Here is a 27,680-nt window from a genome sequence, read left to right on the forward strand (position 1 = left end):
CAGACAGTTGAAAATACAAACATATACAGACAAATGTCATTTGGTTTCATGCTTGATTGCCATCTCTGACGCATTCTCCATTGCATTCTTCGAACCGTTGGAGAATAACGAACATGCTCAGAATACTTAAAATATCATCACAAAGTGTCACATCAAACAAAAAGCTTGCATTTGTTACAAACAAAAAAAGTGTTCAAAACCAGGTGGAGTAATGAATGAGTGGGCTGAAGATAAGGATTAGCCACTAAAACAATGATGACGATGATAAAGATGATGATGTTGACTAATGATCATGATGAACATGGTGATGATAAACATGAAGTTGATGATGAAAAGGACATTACGATCATGAAGAAAACGATATTGATAGAAAATAATTTCACATGATGATGTTATGACAGATCACCTGTATGTACAGTAATAAATATTATTACATTGTAATAACAGTACAACTGGATGATGACTGGATGATGTTATGACAGATCACCTGTATGTACAGTAATAAATATTATTACATTGTAATAACAGTACAACTGGATGATGACTAGTACTAACTAACTTAAACAGTGCTAAGGGTTAACATAACATGAAAAGTTATCATCAAATGATGATGGTCGATTAATGGAACAGATAAAAAAAAAAAGATGAAAAGCTTATAAAAAAAAATGCAATACTAAAAAACAAAGAAAGACAAGATGATTTGGAAAAATGGTTACAATTATTTGAATGGAGCAAAAAAAAAATCAAAATGGTAAATCAAGAGTAACAGGTGAAGGCGAAGAGGTTGCAGGTAGCTCACTTCATGGTGTCTTGACTTCTGTGCATCTTCAGCTATCTTCATGTCTTTTGGAGAAGTGATAGTCTCTGATAAGGCCTTCTTCGGTGAGGCTTTGACGTCTTCTTTAAGAGATTTAGATGCGATTTTCGTCTTCTCCTGGTTTTGCGCCTGTTTGCGGGCCTGGTTGTTACCTGTGGGTTTAGACTGAGTGGTTGCTGTTTTGGAAGGGGTGGAAGAGACCTTGGCATGGTTGGGCGCAGCTTTACCAGGGGTAGATGAAGCTTTGGCACCAGAGGGATGAGAAGGGCCCTTAGTCTGAGCAGAGGGCTGAGCAGATCCCTTTGTCTGAGTCGGCCCTTTGGCCTGGCTCGGGCCCTTTGTTTGGTTAGCAGACTGAGCAGGACCCTTACTTTGAGCATGTGGTTGATTAGGACCTTTAACTTGACCAGGTCCCTTACTCTGAGCTGAGGCTTGTGTTGGACCCTTAGCTTGGGAAGGTGGCTGAGCTGAACCCTTGGGTTGAGGAATATGTTGGGCAAAACCCTTGGTTTGAGGGGAAGCTTGGCTTGGCCCCTTCGTTTGAGGCACAGGCCCACCCTGTTTCACATTAGAAAGAGGGCCACTTACTTGGGGACCCGCTGGTTTCTGTTGTTCTTGAGGACCTGTGACCCTAGGCCCTGACAGTTGATTGGGCCCTTTCTGCTGAGGTGGCTGTTGATTGGCTGGAGCAGGTGGCCGGGGGGATCCCATGGGCTGTGCACCTGGAGGTGGAATATCTCCCAAGCTTCCTGACAGAGCCCTCTGCGTCTGGCAGTTCAAGCATAGCCATTCTTTCTTCTGAAAAACAAAGACAAAGAAAACAGGACTGTAATAAATGAATAGCACAAAAGAACATGGTTTATTGGTAGGAACTTTATTATTCATGTACATCAATCACTTAAATAAAGTAATAGAACTACTAAATAAAAAGGGACTCCACCTGGTGCCAACGATAAGCAAAACGAAAAGGAAAGTGTTTGAAAAGTTAGTATTCTGACTAAATATATAAGGAATGCTAAACACTGATGTTCATATATTTATACTGTATCAACATATTGATTGTTAGTCATGATGATTGATGGGTACGAGAATATAAATGTCTGTGTTGGTTATATAAATTGAATAAAAATGTTGTTGCTTTATACATGGTCTTGGAGTGCCAAGGACTCCGTACAGAGAGTTTGAACAACTGAATATTTGAAAGCCTGTCCAAACAAGGCCTTTCATCTTTTCGAGAAGACTTAATCATTTGACAACATTAAGCACTCTCGAGCAGGGTACACAGAGGGAGAGTGCAGTGTGAATACAAATTAACACATCTGTTATTAGATTGGAGAGGTACACCAGTCATTAGGCCTTTTATGGAGCCCACAGCAAATGTAACTGCAAGAGCGGCATTCGTCCTTCACAGTCATCTTCACTGCACCCTATGTTTGGCAGTACTTATAGATTCTGACACCGCTTAAAATCCAGAACAAAACCCATCAAAGACGGCATATTTACATAAACAGATTAAATTTCAGGTCACTGCAACTGATCGATGAAACTACTCAATAGAAAGAAATGGATATAGTTCAGGTTATGAAAGCTGAAAATAGAGGCGAGGGCACCATGTTTGTAACACGGCCCCGCTGTCAGTTATAATCATCTCTGTGCCTCAGGCCTAAAGAGGGAGCGTTCTTGTGTCACAGACTTGTACACCAAAACAAATAGCCTCATAAACATCTCTATGGCTGATTACCATCTGCCCAATAAATCATTTCTTTTATTGGTGTCATACCATAGCATAAATACAGAAGATGGAATTTAGCAACATGCCCAGCAACAGCTAATAAATAAAAACAATGCAGGTGTTCAATGATAAAAAACAATGTAGGTATTCAGTGACTGTATCAGAAGACATCTTAATGGCAGGTTAAACAGTCATGATGCCACAGAGAGTTGAATATAAATGACTTCTTTTTAAAAATACCCTTACATCTTCTTAATATTGCAATGATCAAATACAATCAGTACTTATAGAAGTTATAGGGATTCTGTCTCCGGTGATAGTCAGGGACATTGACACAGTCGGCCATCTTTATCACTCCATACCAAACCTGTTTGAAGATATTGATCAGGCAAAGTGTGAGTGAGAGACTATTTGCTTTTCTCAGGGCTCCTTGTGTGTCCTTTATTTAGCTCACTGGCCACGATGAAGAGTGGCTACACAACAGCACAGACCACTTTTATGATTTGTCCAGCAAAACCAATTTTGTACTGTCTGCAAATAATGGTTAGTCACATGCTGACATGGGTGGTAGTAGACAAAGCTACTGCTCACATTTACAAGAAGAGGATGAATAAGGATGATGAGGAGGAGGATGGAAGAAGAGGAAGAAGAAGGTGGTGGTAGAATAATGATGATGGTGGTGAAGACAATGACCACAAATGACATCATATTTACAATATGTAATACTATTACTGTATATAGATTAAATTACCAGATTATTGTCAATCAAAAGTAATTTGCTATTTATGTGAGGCCACTGTAGATAGCAGGTTAGAAAGTGGCTCTCATTTGGCCTACTCACAGATCACAGCAGACACAGAGCAACAGTAACATCAAACTGGAGTTGTGTTTCTAAGTATCAAACATGTTAAATGTTCTTCACTAACTTTAAAAAAAAAAAACACGTGGATATTTAGCTTGTTAGTTGTTTGACTGTCTTCTCCAGTTAGAAAACTTTGCTGTTTGACGCTGGGCGTACAAAGTTCAGCCAGTGGGTGTAGTAGAGCCAGTTATCCAAAAACTGCTGTCAAATGGTGCTGATGAGAGTGGCGAGACTCATATTCGACTGTCCATGGACATATTATCCGCATAAGTTAGACCGCAGACCAGCCAAATCCCATTACACCTCATATATCTTTTAATCAATATATTATCACACAAAAAATACAACATGAGTGATAACTTATGCAACTCTGTCCTTTAGAGATGATGCCACTTGAATCATGAATATGTGAAAATGTGCAGTTCACCTTTGGATAATGCTGCAGTGACCGTAGTGTGGGCAGCTACAACATTTCTCAGCATAAAAGGAGATAAAATAAGAGTTTGGCAAACACTTGGTCAGGTTGAAAACCTTCCAGCGACAGCAAAAACCCATGATGGGGGACTGTGAAGTACTGCCTTACTTATAACTTCACCCACCTGCCAAACTTATAACTTCACCCACTTTGTTTGACAAAGTGATATTCCCAAAGACAACAAGCTGCCAAACAAAAATATAATATAATATAATGCAGTAAAGTCAAACATGGCTACATTTAATATCTATGTGCAACATGCTATTTTTACTTGTGCTATTTTTCCATACAAGATAAAAAAAAACTTTCTTAATGTGGCCAAATCCTAACGGAATCTGTGAGACCACAAAATGGGATGGAGCCATTGGCATGCCAAACAGACAGACTTGCTTTGTTTTCATATCTCTCAAGTGCTCTACTGAGAATCTATATATAAACAGGTGCAGCACTCTCAGAACTAGCCATCTGTGCCGGCTCTTTCACGACAAGTGACTCTGTGTTTGTGGGCAGCTCGTACATACTGGGTCCGACGGATAAGTACCGAAGCTATGCAACAATATAGACAGTGAAGACATGGTATGTGTGTGCATGTGCTATGTGAACACATGCATGCATCTGAAAACATAATCAACCCATCCAAGAAAATTCCAGCCTCTGACATCTCGACTCACGTCCTTCAACTTCCTCAAAACCACATCCAATAATTTTTTTGGGCATGTTCATAAAAGCCGAATCTGATTAAAAACCTAAATTACATTCAAATGAACATTTCTTTCCATGGAGCATCTTTCTTCCTGCCATGTTGGCACTGCCAAACTCCCCTCTTTGCTCCTGAATCAGCATAACATCACTGCGTGGGTGAAAGGGAGAGAGGAGCAAGGCCAAAACGGAGCTGGGAGTAGCAAATTATTCATGTAGAGTGCTTTGGCGTGTACAGCAGTGAGCGGTGTGGGCTGTGCTTCCCACCTTTACCCACACTGTGTGGAGAAAATCAGCGCCATATAAAAGACTGAGCCTCTGTGCCTCTGAGACAGTCCAGTCCTTTAATGCGCCCTGAAAACAGAGCAACTGTGGCAATCTCCAACAGCTTAATACTTACAAATTAAACTGTAACCCAAACTACAAAAGAGACAAGTAATTAAATTTATTCTTACAGTATGAAAGAATTAATTAAAAAAAAAAATTCTTTAAAGAAACTGACCTAGCTCTTTTTGTTTTTAACCATTGACTGAACCTCCTACTTTTTGTATTTTTGAGGATTCATTGTGTGTGTGTGTGTGTGTGTGTGTGTGTGTGTGTGTGTGTGTGTGTGTGTGTGTGTGTGTGTGTGTGTGTGTGTGTGTGTGTGTGTGTGTGTGTGTGTGTGTGTGTGTGTGTGCGTGCGTGTGTGTGTGTGTGTGTGTGGGGGGGGGTTAACGACTGTGCCAAACTACTACGTGTAAGTGGCAGAGTTGTCGGGCAGCTCAGTTTGTTGGTGGGATCATCCTGTTAGTGAATTGGTAACCTCATTAAATGGTAGGAGGTTAACTTGTCTGCTCAGTGGAGTGTGTACTTAGCTCAGCTCTGATCTGTAATTCAGATGCAGCTGACAAGCCTACACACTGACTGTAAGCTGCCAAATACATTTTAAATATATATTGACTGCTTGTATTTACTGCAACATGCGTTAATAAGTGATTTTCAGTGTCTTATTTGACGATATCTGGACTGAACACTGTTTTTGATCAATGCTGGGTTCGAACTTTCATCCTTCTTACACATTGTCAACATGGCCAATAACATTAATAGGTTTATTTCTCATAAAAATATCAATATGTAGTAATTGCTCTCGACTTTTCTCTGTTAACCCCAAACAGAGAGAAAAACGTAGTGGTAACAACATAAGAGAATCTCTAGAGAAAAAATCATCGATAAATGCTGTCTGAGATTTAGAATTATTTTATGCATTCACAAATCCCAGTAAAATACACTTAAAATCCAGATACATATTTTCAGATTCCTTTACATATTTACAAATCTGAGCTCACAGATTGAGATTTAGTTGTACAACTATCCTCACACATTTGCAAACAAGATTGCTACAATGATACCCTGTAGGATGTTTTTGTTTGTCCCAAGATGCAGTGTGTTGGGTTCTCACGGCCCTGTATAATTCCCTCTATAATATTTCGCAGTTGTACATCTCTTCAGCAGGTAGGCTATTACATAATATAACCAGAAAATGACCCTTAGGGCTGTAATGGTGTCCCTCAAAATAAAATGGTGCAGCTGGAGCAAAAGTGTTTGTTTGACGCACTTATAAATGTGAATTTATTTAAAATAAAGAGTGGAGCTGAGAGTTGAGAGAGTGAACAGTTAGTGTGTGAACCTGACTCTGTCACGAGAGACAATGGTGGAGACTGTGAACACGGTCAATGGAGTAACGCTTCATCCACTCAGCTCACAGTCGGAAAAGCTGCCCTTTCACTGTCAAAATAATGAGAGATTGAACACTGCAAGTTACCACAAAGAAAAGGTCAGAGAGATTGATTCCATTCCCATAGATTGATCCCACTGTCACAGCACCTTGCTGAGGCATGATCACTCACACAATGTGTGTGTGCATTTGTGTGTAACCTGAGTGTGTACATGTTTGACTGCACGTGGGTCTGTACATGTCTATGAAGGAATTATTGGGCAATAAATACCAAATCATTAAGGAAAGCATAATAATTATCCAGAATTCAAACCCCTAATGACAACCAAGACTGAAAGCAGGTATGAGAATGACAAATCAAAAACATTGAAATGGGCCTTCTTGGTGCCTAGTTTAATTAAGGAATGTACCATCCTGAACTCAATAGCAGCCATTTTTACTGTCTCTCTGTTTGGAATTATCCAATAAAATCAATGATTGCTAAAGCTGGAGCTGGGAAACTAACCAAAATGAACTCCAGGCTGTTAAAGGTGTTCTTGAGGTTGTAAAAAAACAACTATGAAGTGCATAAGGAAGAGGAAAACAGTCACAGAAAAGCACGAATGTTAATTGTAAAGCCCTGTGGACTGTAGTGTCAAAAGTGGAATTGAAACTATCACATTATGTTATGTAACACTTCGATTAGTACTGCACAAAAATAATGCAATTAGTAAAAATATTTAAAAAAAACTATTATTTCAATGTTGATACACTAAAGGCCACTAAAGGCAGCAGAACAAAGTGTATAATCAGGAAAACTTGTTAGCAAATGGTTGCCTATTTCCACATCATAAAGAGGATTTGGAGTTCTGTTTCTGTCCACCAATGAAAGTCCAACATTTTCTGCCCTGTAGGCCCTGTTTTGGTCTCCACCAAATCCTGAAGGAAACATCTCTTTACCTGCTAAATGCTACACGTTCATCAGGAAGTGAGTAACTTTGTATCAGTCCCATTTAGCGCTAGAAGTGTACAGTAAGTTTTTTAATGTTCTTTTTTTTTGTGGGGGGGGGGGGCTGAAAACAACTGCCAAGTGCTACACTAATACAAAGCTGATTAAAACTGTGAGAGTGAAAATAAAACAGCAAAGTTGAGGCAAGAAAACCAAAGCAAGTTTTGAAATCCTATTGGGCTGAAAAGTTAGGTGACAGTTCTGTGGGCTCATAACATAAACATATTATTTTATTAAATTTCATTAAATAAATTTAACACCTTTTTAAAAATCTGTTATTTGTTCGAACACCACGCTGGTTCATTGAATATTAAAATCAACAACAGTGAAATTTTAGACAGCACACTGTAGATATGTAAATCGTTTCAGGTAATGAAATGTTTGCTCTTATGTTATTTATTTGTTTTCATTTCTTTCTTCTGAGTAATGCTAAGGTAGTGTTTACTTCTTTTTTTTTTTTTTCAGAAAAAACAGACCAGTGACTGCACCCTCCAGCTGAAACAAAGCTATTCACAGTCTCTCTTTTGCTAGTGGGAGCTTGCCCGTGTAAGTAAGAAGAGGTAAAGAGCTTTTCTTCCAGGAGAGATTGCTATCAAGAAACAAAAAAAAAGTTTGTACCCACAGGCAGTAAGACCTGAGGGGAGGATAGTTGGGAATTAATGGTTGCCCAAGATTAAACTGATTGTTTTAACCTTTGAAATTGTTGCTAGATTTTGTATTCTGTACTATTTCTTCATGCATTATCTGTGTTTTACTGTATTAAATTGACTGAGAGTGCATGTGTGTCCACTTCTAATAGGTAGCCAGAGCAAAAAGGAGTTATTTTACTGAACTGCCCTGATTCTAATAACTATAATAGTGACAATAAACATGAACTTGGATGCCCCAATAGACTCTGTGAGCTGTCTAAAAATATGGTCGTACATGTCACACTTCTTTTCAAATAAAAGGTTGCATTGTTCAAAAGCTTAGGTCAGAATCCTGGTCACAAGGACAAAAGCCTTCTTTTTGCAACTACTTAATAAAGGCAAAAACGCACAAAGGTATTGTTTAGAAAGAAGGTGACAGACCTACAAAGCACAAACTGTTGGCAAGGTAGGATTTAATAGAAAGCCTTAACAGTTCCTACCCATGGAGGGAGCCAGAGAGTGCACCATTTCAGGGAGAAATATTGGCGCCCCTGTGGGAGAATACACACCCACACAACAACATGAACGCGCAAGAGAGAAAAACAAACAGGCATCCTGCTAAATATTGCACTTTGTGTAGGCTGCATTTTTAACGCCAACCTTTTTAATTTCATCTTAGCTCTTATTGCCTTACAACTGGTTACAGCCACATACTCCTTTTGTGCTTGACTTGTAACACACACACACACACACACACACACACACACACACACACACACACACACACACACACACACACACACACACACACACACACACACACACACACGCGCGCGCGCGCCGTTTGTTCACTATCACCATGGGGATTTTCATTGATGCATTGATCATCCATAGCCCTTTATTGTAATCTTAGCCATCACATCTAAATGCCTAAACCCAACCCATACCTATATCCTAACCTAAGCCAAAGTCTCAGCCCTCAAATTGCGCTTTAAAGTTGTGAGGAGCAGCTTCACTGACTTTACTATGTGTGTTTTTCCACCAAATTTGGTTCCCACGACATTATAAAGACATGGACACATGCACACACACTAGGATATCTCGAGATGCTGGTCAAAAAAGTGTGGAAACACATATACAAGCAGGACTGTGCAATCTGAACAACCTCAGTGTTCCCTTCTTACTGTCAGTCATCTCTCAGCAAGAGTCTGTCCCCCACATGGTTTCTCTGCCAGGAATCAGATCTCAAGCTGTGAGCAAGAAATGTCAGCTGCCATCAAATGCAGTTACATCCCTCAGTGAGATATAATACCTTAGGTGCTCATTACCACAAAAGTCCTTTCCCACACTTGAACTAGTCTCTTATTGATACTCCAAAACTCCAAAATTCAAAATGTTATCATGTTTAAATGCTATAGCATGCTGAAGCTTAAACATGAGTTAGAAAGGCACATGCAAATTGTAGTGGTAGTTTTCATGCCTCAATGAAAATCTTAAGGGCAAGGAAAATAAGAGGCAACGTTAGAAAAAAGATCCAAACTGAAAGTGAGTAACAGGAAGCATGACAGCTACGCACGGCAATATTAAACATTTGGCGCAAACACCGTCCACATCATGTGTAATTCTATCCCTCAAATTTTCACTTCCAAATGTCAGATGTTGTCTATTCTTATTCTTATACAAGTTATTTAATTCAGCGATAGCTTTTACATCTTTCCCATCAAAACAGCCTTGGTCATTACCTGAATATAAATTATTTTTCTCAAGGCACAACAAAACCAACTGCCACATCGACCTTCAAAATAACAGCAAAGTACTAAAATTCGGAGACTGACTAAGTAACAACAAAGGGAGAAATCACCATAATAATCCTTCAAGTTGCGTGTCTCACAGAGATTAATGAGGCATACAACAGAGGAGGTCATAATTAATTCGTAACAAGTGAAGGTCAGGGGAGCAGAGGGTCAATTTAAATTATTAACTACCACGTGCACAGGGGCGTGATGCCAAGCAGGTGTAAACGGGGTGAGCTTAAGGTGAGTGGGGAAATATGTCACACACAGTTAGGTGCCCAGACTTGCCAACACACAGGCGTTCAATACCAATAAATGAGCTGTTAAACCACATGCATGTACAGATGCACACACCTGCAAACAAAAATACAACAGAGGCAGTCAAAGTTCACTTTCCAGCTAGTTAAAATCTATTTAAATTAATTAAACTCTATCTTCATTATAGTAATATTCAGACTAATAATTCAAGATCAGCAGGGCAGGTTATTTTGTTCAAGGCCTGTCAGAGTCCTTCAAAACACTGCATTCATTTCTTTTATGCACAGCGTGAATGAACAGTAGTTTCAGACTACTGTGCGCAGTGGGAAGTGTGACCGAGCACATGTCCCAGCAGTGTGCCAGGCTATGCCACGCCACGCCACGGCTGTGACAGGTCAGTAAGAGTCAGCAGGTATATAGGTCAATCCCCTGGGACTCCTTCAATGGGGACACGTGGTGGGGCCTGTGGATTAGAGAGGAAATGAAGGATCATCCACTGAGTGAGCAGGACTCGGCTATAGTCACGCGCAGAACAGTCTACTACAGTGCAGTCAAGATCAAAATGTAGCTAGCTGATATTACCGAGATAATGACAAGGAGTTTTGCAGGGCTAAATATAAAGTAACTTCACACTACTGAATGTTGCACTATCATTCGGGCAGCCGAAGGGTAGACCAACTTTACATAACTGTTAAAGACTGAGGTGTTGCCTGCACCTACCCAACAGGTTTTATATGAAGAACTGTGAAATTTAAGTGGAATTTACTGAAAAGCAACTTACACATTATTGTCCACGCATAATGGAATCAGCAAACAAGCCGCTGCATTCAGCCGCCGCTGTGTGTGTCCATCTCAGCCAAACAAATCCCAAAAAAGATTAGAGTCACAAGGCTTGTTTAGACAATGGAATAACATTAAAAAACAGCTAAGTTCCTACACACGTTAGCATTTTAGTGGCTCTGTAATACTGTACTTAGGTAAAGCAGGGGTTTTCAAGTGGGTCCATGTGCACATCACTACAAGACACAGTCACAGCAGGACACACCCACTTCAATTAGGGTTAATGTTGGGATAAGTATAGAGGCTAGAGTTAGTTATTTAAGGGGGAGTGTCATGTAGTCTGCAATACTGCACATAGACTTGTCGCGTGATTTTGGGCTAATGTAGATGATAGCATAAGCATGACAACGTATGCTCACGATGCCAGTGCAAACAAGCTGATTTTTTTTTGGTTTAACATTTCTGGATTTTTCCTCTGTTAGTTGTGCATGTCAGCATGCTAGCTTCTGCCAGTAAAATAACACACAGAGTACGGCAGACTGTCATTGCAAGTATTTAGTCACAAACCAAAGTACTGGGCAAATAGAATTGATGATAATGGCACTAAAAGGTCATGGAGATGGATATACCATCTGGTAACTATAAATGTCTGTGCCAAAGGCCATGTCAGTGTCATGGCAATCATTATTATTGTAAATAGTTGATATTTCAGTTTGGACCACAGTGGCATTTACTGAACCACCAACATTGGCAGTCTTTCAATGTCTAGTCTGGCAAAAAAAACAAACAGACATGTATAAAATGGTAAATGTAAGTATGTCTTTTTGTTTGTTTGTTTGTTTTTTACATCGGAAATATAATAAGCTATTCCTACCCCTTGCTCAACAATTAGTGTGCACAAACAAGCACATTATAAAGCTGTGTACAGCAAAACATTATCCTTATTCTAAAACAGTAGCAGTGAAATACCTTTTTTTTTTTTTTTTTAAATAAACTCATAATCTCTCCAGCAGAGTGTGTTGCTGCAGGACAACAGTGTGTCAGCTGCCATTAAGAGTGTGTGTCTCTGCTGTCCCTCCAGTGGCAGAGTAGCACTGGGTCAGGTCATGTTTCCTGCTCTTTATTTACATATTCTGTCCGTTTCTGTTCGTTTCAACTGGGGCAACAGGTGCCTTTTTTTGCTGTTGGAAAACACTGTCTTGTTTCAGTGGGGGGGCTCTCAATACTTGAATAAGATATCTAAGGGACCTCACAAGATCATTGTGTCAGAGAGCAAGTTTTTAAATTTACAACTCTTATTTGTAGTGAGTCAGAAGACAGACAGTCTGCTGAATAATGTACCAAACTCTTGATTTTGACAAAGCAACTGGATTTTGGTATGTGTCATTTAGTAACCGAGAGTCCAAAACTTTTGGACCCTTGCAATTTTAGTGCTTTATTAAAATGACTATATCTGGTATGCAGTTCTGTCTTTATTGACATATACACACAAAGACTTGCCACTTAAATATAATATCTATTATTTTATTTCCAATTAAATGTGCTGTGGCACAGAGCCTTAAGAAAAAAAATTAAACTGGCCAAATACGGTCTGGACTGAATTTAATATGAGGTAGCGGGGGAGGTAAACAAACTACTATTCCTGTAAAAAGCATGTACAGTAATAACCCTAATCCATCGCCACAGTTAATTATAACTGAATCATTATGGGAGATTCTGTAGATCTCAGTCTTTCATCCCTCAAAAAATTTAAATCTTTCCTGGAGGACAAACACAATCCAATATCCCTCTTCATACATTCCAGGAATTGTAAGACAGCATAAAGGGACAACTGAAGCTGTTCTACGGTGGTATTTAGCTGTTTCCTTTTTTTTGTTGTTAAGCCGTTTAGCTCAGCGCTGCTAATTTGCCCTGAGAATTTTCAAGATGAATTGCAATGTTTATCCCTCTGCAATCTTGCTTAAAAAGCACCGAGAGCGACTGCATTGCAGCTCAGCTTAGTTTAGTGAATGCCCCTCTCTCTGTGGTCAAACTGTCTAATGCGGTCGGAATAAAAAGTCTTTGATGTGTCTTATTTTTACCTTCCGACACTACTTACTCCCTTTATTGTGCAGCTATATTTCCAAACTTTGTAGTTGTTCTCCACCTTTGCAGGCTTTAATCAGCATACAGTCTTAATATCAGCAACATAGTAATAGCAGTTTGGTTGAATGAGATTAAGTTAGATGTGTGCACTAGTTGATAACAGTATATTCTATAATCTGCAGCATCATACAGAAGATGGGTGATGCCATGAAGATTAAGAGTCACATCTGCATCTTGAAAGGCAAAAACAAAATCCATGCAGGGACATAAACAAAAGTCAGACCTCTAAAGATGCATCTTTTTTTCCAACATGTTAATCAAGCTGCAGCCAAACAGAACTATTTTACACTGTGGTTGGCAGCCGGGCCCAAACAAGTCATGTGTCTCAACTTGTCATATAGGCTATGTCCCCAGGACAAGTTAATCAGGCTGTCTCCTCAACCCTGTTTTATTTTATATGAGCTTCCATTACTCCTGCCAGGCAAAGCTACAGCTAGCAGCCAAGCAAATAAAATTGATGTACCTTGCTTTAGACTTTCAGACAAGTTAATAAACTGTAACCCGTCACCAGAATGTGGTAAAATGACAACTTTACAGGAACAAATCCAGCCAAAAATATTTCTGCTAACTCTACAGTAGTCTTTTAGACAGGATGCCTGTTACAGTCATTCTATGCATACATGCAAACATTTACCTTGGTTAGCAAGTTTGTAAGGCAGTCTAAAAAAAAAAAAATAAAAAAAAAAAAAATGTTATATGTAAATGAGAATGATATAAAACACCTAAAAGGAGAAAAGGTAACGACAAGCCTAAATTAATTCTGAATTCTTATGAACTAAAACATATACATAAGACTTTCATCGTGACTTAACATAAGATAACCAGTCTTACAGAAGATTAATTATATGTGATAACATTTCCTGAGGTGAAAGTTAATTTAAGCATATGCCAGCTACCACTTTGCCCTTGTCTCATACTATGTCTAAAACATTTCTTGATTTAATTTATCTCAAGTTTTTTACTGATTATATGGGACTAACGCATAAGAGGGATATTTATAGGTGCAATATGTACGATATTTAGTTTAAGCACAGATGAACAGAAGTCATCCACAGAATAGGAGGAAATAACAGGTTTGAAGATGGATGTATTGTGTTGTGCAGATGTCTACTGAACTTAGCTTGCTAACCAGTTAACCCCAGCCAGTCCCACCTCGTACCATCCCTCGCCTCAAGAAGCAATAGTAAGTCACTGTAGCGTCCAGTATGCCCTCAGTCTAATGTGAAAGGAAGAAGACGTAGAGTATTATGACCTCTTTTAGAATGATCGAAACTCTATACACAACAATGGCTGAGACTCTTTGCAAAATATAAACAAAACAAGAGTAATAATGTGTTTATTTTCCCTGCTGGAAGCAACTCTTGGCGAGTAAAGGAAAGAAGTTTGATGCTGAACTCACATTTTTATCCAGACTGGTCCATAAGACAGCCGTTAATGCTAACATTGGCAATGTAGCAATAGCTTAAGAAGGTAGCTATTTGTATAATTTCACCGACAGTGTTAATATGTTTGTTTATTTGCTTTTCAGACTAGTTAGAATAGATGTATGACTAAAGCTCAATCAGCTCACCATCTCGCTATCTAATAAACTGAGATAATTTTGTGAAGCAAACCAACCAGGCAAATTGACCTTGTTTGGACAATTCTAAATGGATGTTTAGTAGCTAATGATAAAACAAACCATGCTGAAAAACCTTAAATGATGTCAATATATAGTTTTGCTATGGCTGTTTTTGCTACCACGGTCTTGCTAAAAACAAATAAGCAGGTTATAAAATAAACTATAGGCTATCGCCAGTTTATTTTGGTAAATCCATTCCTACGTCCAAACAGACTAACTTTACAACCATCATTCATAAAAAAAAAAAAAAAAGCAAACTACTAACAGCGGGGTAAGAGTAAGCAAAGACCGAAAGAAAAGAAACTCTGAGTGTGGATGGAGGTCACAATGAACACTAGAGTGACTCACTAGAGCCTCGTAACACACAATGTGGTATTACAAGATGGGACTTATTTTTTACATATTGCACCTTTAAGCCATTTAAGGGGCTTCCATGTCCATATGAAATACATTTCATCCACCTTTTTGGATGGATGAAAAAAGTGCATCATGTGTGTTTTTCATGAGACATACAGTAGCAAAGATCAAAATGCATCTAGTAGATAGATCAGACATGTCTGCGGCATATTGAAGTGTATTATATTTACTGGGAGTAACTAAAAGTAAAACCCTGTTGGTATGTGAAATAAGGTATTACCTACATTTTTAATGTAGATAAACAACGGTGACCAAGTGCATGCATCAGTGCGAGCTGTGGAGCCTCAGTGTCTTCACAAATGGAGGCAGTGGTAAGACCATCTCTAAGCGTAATGGTGATAATGCTGCTTTCGCTATTGTTGTTTTTGCTGTGAGGCCGCTGCTCAGGGCAGCCGCTCAGACCCTCACCAAGTGATATGGTCATCAACAGTGCTGCCTGACAGCTGCAGCACTGAGAAGATTAGTAAGGGGTTAAATGTAATATCTGAGCGATCAGTGAGCTTTATCTCTTTCAATTTGTCTTTCAATCTCATGCTCCCTTTCGTTACAGCTCGCCCTCTGTCTTGCTGTGTCTATTTGTTCCCCTGACATACAACCACACCTCTTTGTTCTAAAATCTCATATTTGTGTCACCAGCCTTTTCGTTTTTGAAGCTTCAAAGCAGGGAGCACATTCAACGAACCCCCTCGTTCTTCCCTAATGCCAGCATTAGGGAGTAGTTGCATGCCTGAGGTGCTGCGGGGAAGAGGGAGCACCGATGAGGCGGGTGAAGTGATGTGTTGAGACAGGAAGGCCTAGTAGCAGGGGTGGGAGGACTGCACTGGCCCACCTCTGTGACTCCGGCAGCGAGGATAGACACGGCGCTGCCAGGGGCCCCTGGAGCATCGCTAAAACTCGTTAGCATAGCCACCAGGCCTTGAAGATGATGAGTTCTGAAGAGGTGATTAAGCCAATGCTGAGGTTCCATGTAGGCTTCAAAGCACATTTGCTCACAAGCTAAGAGAGAAAGGGCATTTGAAGATAGGACCACAGAAGGACGGGAGGGGTAATTCAAGTTCCTGATGGTCAAGGTGCTCCTCAGACAGTGATTCATCAAAAGAGCTGATATTGCTGCTGGTGCAGGCTGCGTTTAGAGCAGGTTGAGGTTGACCTCAAAGGGATCTTGTGAAAAATGAACACTTGCAGTGCACAGAAATGTAGCTGAAACAGGCACATAATTCAATCCCAGTGTCAAAAGGTTGCTAGGCATTTTAGATTTTCCCTTAATCCTTTTTGTATTTCCTGTCACTTGTCCTGCAAATCAGTCAAAACAGTGTGGGATTTTTTTTTTTTTTTTTTTCAAAAAAAAAATCTTAAAAAGCACAAAAGGTAAGACATGGAGCTCATAAACAAGCTTTGCCTCTGGAAAGTCTCTGCAGATCTGCACGATTCAAAAGTTTAGACAAAGTGTACACAGCTCAGTCTGAGCCCAGAGCCTGATGCCAAACACAAAGGTCCTAGAGATGAGAGTGAATGGCATTTAAGCCTCCAGACCAGCAAGCCATCTGTGCTGGGTGCCACATAATCTCACAAGGAAGCAGTCATTGCTGTACATCACAGTATTTTCCTGTTACACTGTATCACAGTCACACATTGAATTTTATCACTGTGTATACTGTACTGAATGTAATTTGAACTTACTCTTATTGGAAATACATTGTACAGTGAACCCTCGCTATAACGCGGTTCACCTTTCACGGTCTCGCTGCTTCACGGATTTGCATCGTGCATTGAAATCACATTACAACTATATGTAACGTAGATATATTTCATGTCCAGTTCTATCTATTTCAATTGTAAAATAAAGGTTACTACTTCACGGATTTCGCCTATCACGGTTTCTATTTGGAACGTAACCCCCGCGAAAAACGAGGGTTCACTGTATATAGAATTGTAAAAATTTCCCTCTGAGGGATTAATAAAGTATCTATCTATCTATCTATCTATCTATCTATCTATCTATCTATCTATCTATCTATCTATCTATCTATCTATCTATCTATCTATCTATCTATCTATCTATCTATCTATCTATCTATCTATCTATCTATCTATCTATCTATCTATCTATCTATCTATCTATCTCTCTCTCTCTCTCTCTCTCTCTCCAGGATATAGGTAAAATACTGTTGTTTCCTCATTATAGTCTTTTCAACGCTAATAGAGTTATCAGACAGAGTCAAAATGGCATTGTCTCAGTTTAATCATCCAACAAGGCTTACTATTCTCAGATGGCCCTTTATTTGTGTGGGTGGATCTTTACAATGGTGTGTTGGGGTTAAGCACTGTACTCAAGGGGATCACTACACTCCCTCAACATGGATTAGTAACACTCTCAACTATTAGCTCCTTTTACGAGATGCCCGCTTTGTCACACACACACACACACACACACACACACACACACACACACACACACACACACACACACACACACACACACACACACACACACACACACACACACACACACACACACACACAGACAGAGATACACACCCTTCTCTCTGTCGCTGTTGCTTTTTGCTTATGTCTGTATGACCTCTCATAAATATATACATTTAAAAGAAGTTTTAAAATGCTTATCTTCCTGCAGCGGCAAAATGAACAAAACGCAGACCAAATCAAGAGCGCTGAGTACCCATGTTGCAATGTCAACCGTAAGGGTTTAAACCACGAGTAATTGCCATTTCGATCAATGTGTCAACAGCAAGCGGTCCCCAATTAAGACATGCAGACAGGAAGAAGATGAATGCAAACGGGGGGAGGAGATCATTGAAACGTGCAAAGAGAGGGAGGGTGCATGTGTAGATCCATCACGAACTGGAAGAGATCAGAGGAGCAAAACAACATTAAACATTATGTGTCAAAGAGGATCATTGAAGTATCTGGCACATTACTTAAATCTGAGTAATATAAAATAAATATAAAGAGAAAAGAGAAAGAGCTGAAATAAAATAAGGTTCAAGCCAACAATTAAATATTTCATAAGAATCTATTTCTACCTTTGGGAGGAAGGCAGTTTTACAGCCAGGCCACTTAGACTCACACAGTTCACTATTTTAATACATCTGGAATATGTAAAGGGGAATATGAACAGCCATAATGTATGTGAAATGACAAATTTGAAAATTAAAGTTACAACTCAAGTCCCACATTTATTTGTTACCAGTTTAGTGTTTCAGTGGGTGTGCGTTATCTGCATGTTGGATTGTGCAATTTGTGTGAGATGCTCGGCGGCCTGTGAATCGTAAATCTTGCACCACTATGTGCGCTGGTTTAGGCACATGGTTCATGCAGCATGAAGGAATATGGAAGTATTAAAAAACGTCAAGCAGTTGACTGAGGCCGGGTGGGTGTTTGAATCTGTGATGGCGTACCATCATCACTTTTGGAAGCAGCCAGGCTGAGCACGGCAGGCTTGGATGCCTGATGCCGCCAGCCATCTGGCTTTGGATGAGACTCCTGAGGGAGACACAGGCTGGTGCCAACCTTCAGAAAACACTTCCAGTGTGTTTGAGAATGAGAATCACAAGTTCATCTATACTATGTCAGCGCTATGACACATTCGCAAATACTACATGTTCTACATATGTTCCCTGTATACCAGCTGTGTCTTCAAGGGCACTGAGGTCTCAAGCTATTTTGTAGTCAGAGATGGGAAAATAAAAAATAAGATCAATACTTTCTATAATTCAAGATGTGTATTTTTTTTAAATTTTTCATAGCTCTGAGTAGCAGTTCAATCGACTTGAAGCTCAACTTGTATCAAGAAATGTTCTACATTAAACACAGTAAATGCCTTTTCTGCAACTTATTATTACCTCACGTGTGAATAGCAGTTTACTGCATCATGTGTTCAAGGCACAAAATATTTGTCAGTTTACCGCATAGTTACTGCAGACGGTGTTCCAGACTGTTAAAAAGCCTTTCTTTGCACAGTCTCTGACTGTTATTGCTTCGCCACAGCTGCGCATTTTACAGAATGAGACTGTGAAGAGTACTTTTATATGTGAGTGTGTGTATAGTGTCCTGTGGGCATATAGGCTTTATCATACAATGTACATTGCAGATAGAATGTAAAATAATGAGTCATTGACTAGTAAATATGTTGATGTCAAACAGTTATTTGACTGATGACCTTATTTTAGCTCTGTATTGTTCGGGGAGACCGAACCATTGGAACCAGGGACCAGATCCAGAAAGCTGCACTTTACTTTGCTGACACATCCCCAGGATATGCTAACATTAAACCCAAGTTTGTCTGATCCACCATAATATTCTAGAAGATGAGAGAGAGTCTCATTAAGCAGCTGAAAAGGCATGTTTAGGCTGAACAGAAAAGTACAAATGAGGGAATTAATGTGTTATGAACCGCCAGAGGAGATAACGTTTGCATTAGGCAGTCTTATGAAAATGTCTGATATGAGATGTCGAACACATGACTTAAAATTGTAACCACAAGCTTTGCAAGTTTAAGTTCAGTATTTGATACTCTAATAAATCATATGATCTCAAATGCAACCTGAAACTGAGGTGAAACTAACAGCCTCATAAAGACACATGCACCTGCACGTATGCATTTCTCCTCTCACACACACACATACGGACACGCACACAGGTATCAACACACCCTGACCTTATGTGACATGTGGAATCAAACACAGCTCTCTCTCAATGCTCCACACTGCATGAACTATTTATAATGTTCTCCCTCAGTGAATTATTGATGAGCTATGTTTTCTGTTTCTCTACACTTTTTTACAGTTCTGTGAGAAATTCAGTCCTTTTACTAATGATCCACTCAGGGCCTGCGTCCCGTTACAAAGAGTGCGCACACTTCTACAACCCAATAACAGACACATAGGGTCAGATAATAGCGCCTGCCCAACTGAGGGAACTGTGAGAACGATATAATCTAGGCAAATTGGAAAACTCATAAGGGAAATGTTGCGGTGAGACTGCTGGGGATATAAACCTAATGTATTATGTGAAACACACCTCTACCTGGAGTTACAGTCAAAAAGACATGACACCCACTCTGCCGTATCTGGCTCACTGGTATGAATGAGGAGAGATAGAGCGACTCAGGAACGAGGACTGACATCCAGCGTACTGAAAATCCGATTGAGCAGCAGACACTCCAGTGAAAACATTTCATGTTCTATTTACAACCAAACTCTGGGGAGATGACAGTGACACGGGGTTGGTTTTAATCTCCTTGAGAAGCGTAATGGGGGAGAAGTCCCAAAACAAGGACATCTTATTTACTCAGAGCCACACATGACTTTCAGCACTAATTGATGTGAAATATTCTGCAATCTAATAAACAGTTGGCTTCCTCTCACTCATTATCTCTGATTCTCACTTTCTTCCTCCTCCTCCTCCTCCTCCTTCTCCTCCTCAATCTTTCACCTCTTTCCTTCCTCTTGTCCTCCTCCGTTCTTCCACTCGTTCTTGCACAGACTCCGGCACTCATTGTCTCATCACAGATTAAAAAGGGGCTGAGTATTTTTTACATATTATATAGCTTAGCCTAATTCACTCCGAATGAATTATGCATTGTGTCACCAATAACATGACAGAAAATGTCTTTTCGCGAATATTTCGAACATTTTTCAGAGTATTTTTTTCCACAAGCTACACTTTTTTTTTTTTCAAACTTATCACTGAGAAAATATTCCATTAGAGGATGTGTTGATCTATTACCAGGGGTCACAGTTTAGTGTGACATAGACAAGGGGGTGAATACTTATTGGATCAATATTTTAGAAATGTATATATCTGATTAGATTAAATACATTTGTAGAATTTTTTTCACATTGACATATGTTCCTTTGTTGTAAGTGTAAAAAAAAAAAAAAAGAAGTTATTTTATTGACACTGTCATATAAGTGTTTTCCCCACATTTTTCAAATAATAGAAGCAGTTGCTTTCAATGAACCTTGAAGGATAATGTTTATTTTTATTATATCAACAAAGTCCACTAAACAAAAGAAAATCCACGATTAATTAATTCCATTTCCTGTGTGGCCAAAGCCGAATATAGCTGATTCCCCTGTGCCATATTTATTGTTGTCCAAAAACTATTAAAAACATAAACATAAATGGGCCATAGTGATTCACGGGGTGATAATAAAATAAAGTGCCCCTGCATAAACAATGTTTCATTCATTTGTTCAAAACTACAGTGTCCAGTATTTGGGGAAATTATTTAGGCATTTTCAAATTTTCAAATATATATTCAGAACCAATGTTCTCATGGACAGAGAGTCAGAAAGATTGAAAAAAAGACAAACTAATTATTGGTTTTGGTCTTTTCATGGGATTTTTTTGAGAGGAACAATAATGTAGACCGTCACTAGCCTTTTCCTTTAATATATTTAATATAACTGGTCAAAAGTTGTCACTACAATTGATCTACCATTGGGCTCAGAATAAGGGGAACAAAGGGTTTCTTAGTCTACATCTAGATTAAAATACTCAATCTGAATGATAGATAAAAAAAAAAAAAATTAGAACAGACCAGTAGTGTAAATGAAGATATGATTCACTTACACTATGGATGCATCACAACTTTTTGGACCAAGTATAAAGACTTACAGGTGAGTACTTGTCAATACTGAGTACTGACATAAATATGTTTATAATAATGCACTATGTCTAGTACAAATATAATTGTGGTGGGGAATGAAATCCACGTTAGTCCACGCGCAATGAAGCTGACTAGAGGCATTGGGCAAACATTGCAGGTCCAAATATCAATAGTGAAGCTGAAGACTGAAACCTGCTGCAACAGACTGTTAATGTGCTTTTTTACAAAATCATGCACCGACAGTAATGGCAAGGTCATGGTCTATGATCTGAACAAAACATAAAACGTGCTCTCCGACCACGTCATAAATCAAATATCTTTAGAGTTGATCGCAATGGACATCGTGAAAAGCTGTCATAGAGAGGGAGAGAAGCAATGCTGTTTAGAAAGGGTTAAAAAAAAAAATGGGCATGTTTTGTCTCTCGTAGCTGTGTGACACTTGGACAAAAAAGAGAGAGAATAGGATTCCATGATCTTTTCCTTTCAGCGAGCCAATCTCTTCGTGACGTGGGTGTTAACGTTCGATTTTCGTTTTGAAAAGTAACAGATAATGTGCGGAAAAGTGTTGGGGGAAAGGGTTTCTGAAGCTATCCAAACATTTAAAAAAAAAAAGAGAATCTATAGTTTCTGCGAAACTTATATGCCAAATATGCCGAATATGCCAAAGAAAGATGGCAACCCTGTAGAGGAGGACCCTCTCCCTATATATATGGAGGGCTCCTAAGTAGGGATGGCTCATGAATTTAAAATATTCAAATAGTCAATGAAATATAAAAAAATCAATTCATGTATGCAAATCTCATCCTTCCTTATTTCCTTTTGTTTTTAATGGCACCTGGTTGTTATCCCTTACTCCCGTCAGAAGTTGGTGGTAATGTACCTAAATGCCGTCTGACAGCCACCATTAAACAACATAAGGAGAAGAGGAACATGTTGCTACCAAACTCCGGTGTCTGTGAAACTCCTTCAAGAACATAAATGAAACTGAGGTTAAGTGCAAACTCTGCTGGCATATAAGTGTACCACGGGAGCAATAATCGGTTAATAGTCGATTAGTTCTGAGCATTTATCAAATAGTGTTTTGCTTGAAATACCCATCCCCTACTTCTAAGATCATGAAAAGGTTTCAGGTGATTTTAAAAACACAATTATGAATATTATACTCCCTTTTTGCAAATAAATTCCACTAAATACGACACTGCACCATTGAGAGTGCCTCTGTGATGTGGTGACGGCTGGGAATCTCGAGGACTCCAGCACCTAGAGAGGGCAACAAAATTCATTATTTCCAAAAAACAGCTGGTCATTAACTGCAGCGTAAGTTGTTTGATAGTTATTTTTACTGCCCGTGAGTTGTCCCTGGATATTTACTTTTGCTTCTCTGGAGTTTGCCGCAAAATTGCTTTTTGCAGTCCCTGCTGCTAGCATTAGCAAACGCCTTGAAGCCTGCATTGTTTCAAAACCCACTGTTACCCGGCTTTTCTCCTACGTTATTGCCTTTCCAACCAGTGTGTTGTGTTTTTCAATTGCGAGTACAGTACATACGTATAGCATCGGACCTGATACCCGATACTGGTATCAGTGCATCCTCAACCTCCATAGCTTTGTCACAACACCTCCATGAAAAATGAAAACAAGAAAGAGTGTTTAGAATTATGTTAGCAACAGGCAAGACAGTACAAAGAAAAAGCAGACAGAGAAACAGGGAAGTTTGGAGTGATTAGGAGAGGATGAGGAAGATGAATCTGCCAAACAAGCTGTGGACATCAAGCTGAGCAACCCAATTCCAAAGTACAAAGCCTCACACCATGTCCAAATGGTTCCCACCCACTCTAGAGCGACCCACCTGCCAGCTCCGTGGAATGATGACAAAAACTGTTCACAAGTTTTGAAAGAATGCATCTTATGCTGGATTGAGTTGCAGACCGGAGCCAGCAGAGCACAAATACAACACACCTAACAACTGAGACGCTCGCGAAAAAAGAGCAACAGAAGTCTGAACGTTTTTGTAGACCTCTCAGCATCTCAGCAGCCGAGCATGAAAGTGACGGCTGACAAACAAATTATACCTCTGTTTCCATAGTGATCTATGAATGGTCTGTGCTAGTGCCTGTGACAACCAGATGCCTGGGAAGACAAGACTACCCCATAAAAAGCCAGTGCTCTGCAGCAAGCCTGTTATTACTGCTATCATTCAATTGGACTTGATTTGCATAATTAAACTCTGTTATTGCCTGACTCTGGAAGCTATTGCAAGTCTGGGTTCTCACCAACTGGATTCCCAATATGGTACAGGACAAGGGGGAACTTAGAGGGAGGAATATACCCTCAGCTGACCCCTCGATGGGACTAATCAATCCTAAAATTATCCATTTAATTGAACTTGATAAGGCTCTGTTTCCTGTAGATTGGTCATCTATTTCTGTTCCGCTCCGGGGTAGAGTCACTGATGAGGCGAGTCACAGCTTGGACTTCACTCTGCTCACTACATGAAAGGCCCTGACAGAGCAGAACAGAGCAGGTCCTGACTGAGCAACACACACACACACACACACACACACACACACACACACACACACACACACACACACACACACACACACACACACACACACACACACAAAAGAGAAGACGGTCACAGGCTTACATGAAGCATTATGCGTAAAAGCAGCACCCAGAACATGCTGTTAAAAATCTAAATATCAATCGTCTGCAGATTTGTTCTTTGCATTTATATTGCTTCTGAAATAATAATTTGCTATTGTTTGTAATTATGTGTTAATCCCTCCGAGTGAGCAATAATTGAGCATTCCTAAACAACACTAAGAAACAATAAAAACAGCACACACATACTAGCCACTGTGAAGAGCTTCAGAGACAAAGTAAATGATGGCAACTGTTGGCCATGTGACACCACCTGAAGCTGAAATACTTGAATCACGCACACAGGAATCCTCAGTAAAATGCAGTGATTCACTGCAAGACCAGTCAGCCACAAATGGACAACAACAAAACCTTTTCGACTGCACTGTGACACAGCGTTTTTCACAAAGACATGTCAATAAATCATTTAATTTAATCGAATCCATGGTCTGCAAGCCGTTGCAGAGCAGTGGACACTTTGTTACACGCGGCTGAAAGCCAAACAGACCAAATCAGTTTCTTACCTCGACTATGTGTGGCGTGGGATTGAATCCACACATGTTGCACACTTGGGAGTGGCACTGTGTGCAGATGTTGTAGTTTGGTGGTTCTGCTGTGTTGCCGATGTTCAGGTTCGTCTTACAGAGGGGACAACATGCTTTGGGCTTAGAGTCCGGGGGAGCGTGCTGTTGGTGCTGCTGAGCAGGGGCTCGAGGCCCTTGTTGTGCAGGTTGAGGTCCTGAGGGTTTTCCTGCCCCAGGTCCTGGACCAGGAGGTCCTCCTGGTTTAGGGCCCGGTTTTGGGGGCTGTTGTTGGGGTTGAGTCGTCTCGGATATGAGCGTGCTGGCTTGGTTCAGAAGAGAAGCACCAAAGCCAAACAACTTTCCAAAAGTCTGCTCTGGAGGAGGGGGCTGTCTTGAGGGGGAGCTCCCTGCACTGCGAGTCTGGTCCTGGCGTGGGTGGTGTGGTTGGTGGGCAGGAGAGTTGCGGGACAAATCAGGCTGGGATGGAGCCTTGGCCATCCCAGGGAGAGGGACTGCCCCTGGAGGCAACTTTGCTTGTAGCTGACCTGGGCCAGCTGGACCAGTCTGTTTGGTTGGGCCATGTGCTGGATGGGCCTGTGCTGGGGGCTGCGTCTGGGGAGGGGGCTGTGTCTGGGGAGGGGGCTGCGTCTGGGGAGGGGGATGCGTCTGGGGAGGGGGATGCGTTTGGGGAGGGGGATGTGTCTGGGGAGGGGGATGTGTCTGGGGTGCAGGCTGAGTTGAAGCATCAGGTTTGAGCTCTGGATTGGTTGGATGAGAAGGAGAGTGGATCTGTTGCTGACTCTTGGAGCGTGGTGTGGTCATATCCATCCCCAACGCTCTCTGCATCTGACAGTTCAGACATAACCACTCTTGTACCTGAAAAAGATAGAAATACAAAATAATGTAAATAATACAAAACTACACTCTTCACCAGTCAGTATATGAATGGGAAATTAAGGAATAGTTTGGCATATTGGGAAATAGGCTTATTCACTCTCACATAAGCATACAAAAAAAAAGATATTCTCATGCTGCTGGCTACCTGAAAATCTTACAGTGACTTACAAACTGACCTCTGGCAAAGAAATAGTCACAAACAGATTAAAATAACAAAATATAAAACATAAATTGGTGAGCTTTAGAATTGCTGTTAGGTACTGTTACCTTCAGACAGAGCCAATCTTGCTGTCTCTTCCTGATTTTAGTCTATATACTATGGGAAAATCACCATTCGCTCACAGTAACTTTATATTTACCGTGTGGCGACAGGGATGTGTCTATCTTCTATTCTAACTCTCAGCAACAAAGATAATTAGCATATATTCGAAAATGTCCAACTCCAGACTTAATTAGAAGGGCTATTGCAGATTATACAAAAAATAGAGTTCCTTAAAGCAGATACAGTAACTTTGGCATGGTGTTTGTGTCTTGTCCCTACATCCCCAAGGGTTTCTACAGGATGCCCCACTTCTCTTTACTGTCCAAAGATATCCAAGCAAGATGAACAAAAAACTCTAAATTGCCCAGGGGGGTGAATGGGAACGAGTGCTTGTGGGGGTGAATGAGAACAAGTATGTTGATGTGTTTATGTGGCGGACTGGCTGCCTTCCATTCCTCCAGTGCTTGCTGGGGTAGCCTCCAGCCTGCTCTCAATAGGAAAAAATGTTGTGTGGAAAATGATTGAATGAAAGAATTATTGTGAATGATGTAAAATATCTTACTGAGGATGGATTTAAGCATCCCCATGCCCCCGCACGGGCATTTATTGGTAAACATAATTTACCCACAAACAAATGTGTGAAAAATAAATGTGACAGATGGAATGAACTCTGGACATCTTCAATAAATAATGGCTGCCCCTGATTTTGTAATCTTCCCTCATGTCTTTTCTGTGTCTTTTCCCTTGTTGCTTTCTCTTACATTCTCTCTCATTACACAACATGTTCCCTTCCTCATTAAAATCCTCCCACCAACCTCCTCTCGTTTCTGCTGTCATTGTCATTTCATTTGTGTGTTTGCCTCTCCTGTTCTCTTTCTGCTCCACGTAGGCACATAAGAAGGTGAAAGACAGCGAGAGACGCTAGCGATGACACATGATCATACGTAGTAATTGGCATCCTGGTGCCCTGACAGCTGCCACAGTATTGTAGCTGTCTTGGATTCATGGTCATTGCCTAATGCCTTGATCCATTATGCAGTCAGAGAAAGGTTGTGTGAGGGTTGGGGGTCTGAGGTGCAAAGAGCGAGGCGAGAGGCCTTGCCGCGTGCCTTTTTCCTTCATGCCTTTTGGTGCAAATTCCTTTAAACCTGTGAGGTTGGGTTCATGGAGATATTGGTTTGAGTTCAGCTCAGAGTATTTAGTTCTCTTAGAACGTTCAAAGAGATGATTGAAAGTGCAGAAAATCAAATGTATCTGCAACCCTGTGGAAATGGAAGATTCACACACAAGCTCAAACAGCATGTACACACTCGTATACATCTGCGCCATGAGTTACTATGTAGAATCACCCAAATGATGTGCTTTATATAATCCTAATATTACTCGATGTCAACCAGCACCAGCAAAGTTTCCACTGTACATATATTTACAGAACTTTAGAGCGTCTGTATACAACTGTAAAAAAAGTATTGATGGCAGTAACACTTGAAAGATCTTGTAAACGTGATTGACACAAGGACACGTGAATGTATGTTGATAATATGCTGATAATCATGCACATCTGAAGTTGTAACGTGTAATTGTAACATATCACATGTAAATACAGAAAGCATTCATAAACAAGGTAGGACGCCGGTTGTCACTTCACAATTTAGCTGTAATATAGTATGAGTCACTGGACCTTAAATGTTCTATTGCTCCACATAGTGCAAAGCACTGACTCACCACTGTGTTGTGACTTTTAGTTAAACAACTGTAACTTAACTCCAGCTGATAACATCTAGTTT

General features: G+C 40.1%; 1 protein-coding gene across 3 annotated transcripts in view; it reads right to left on the minus strand.

Moving 5' to 3' along the window:
• The window catches only part of bsnb (bassoon (presynaptic cytomatrix protein) b), a 64,749-nt gene that overhangs the window by 18,334 nt on the left and 18,735 nt on the right, over positions 1 to 27,680 (minus strand). For 2 of the 3 annotated variants that reach the window (XM_069703343.1, XM_069703342.1), the window contains exons 3-4: positions 24,735 to 25,610; positions 800 to 1,615 (exon numbers count right to left, since the gene is read on the minus strand). In XM_069703343.1, the coding sequence (XP_069559444.1) occupies positions 800 to 1,615; positions 24,735 to 25,610 (1,692 nt within the window). The remainder of the gene's footprint in view (positions 1 to 799; positions 1,616 to 24,734; positions 25,611 to 27,680) is intronic. The other variant, XM_069703344.1, reaches the window with a different exon arrangement.

The sequence above is a fragment of the Brachyistius frenatus genome, unplaced genomic scaffold (genome assembly GCF_029030835.1).
Source record: "Brachyistius frenatus isolate BFR_SWC_R1_liver_20210118 unplaced genomic scaffold, ASM2903083v1 Contig_45, whole genome shotgun sequence".
Lineage (NCBI taxonomy): Eukaryota > Metazoa > Chordata > Actinopteri > Embiotocidae > Brachyistius > Brachyistius frenatus.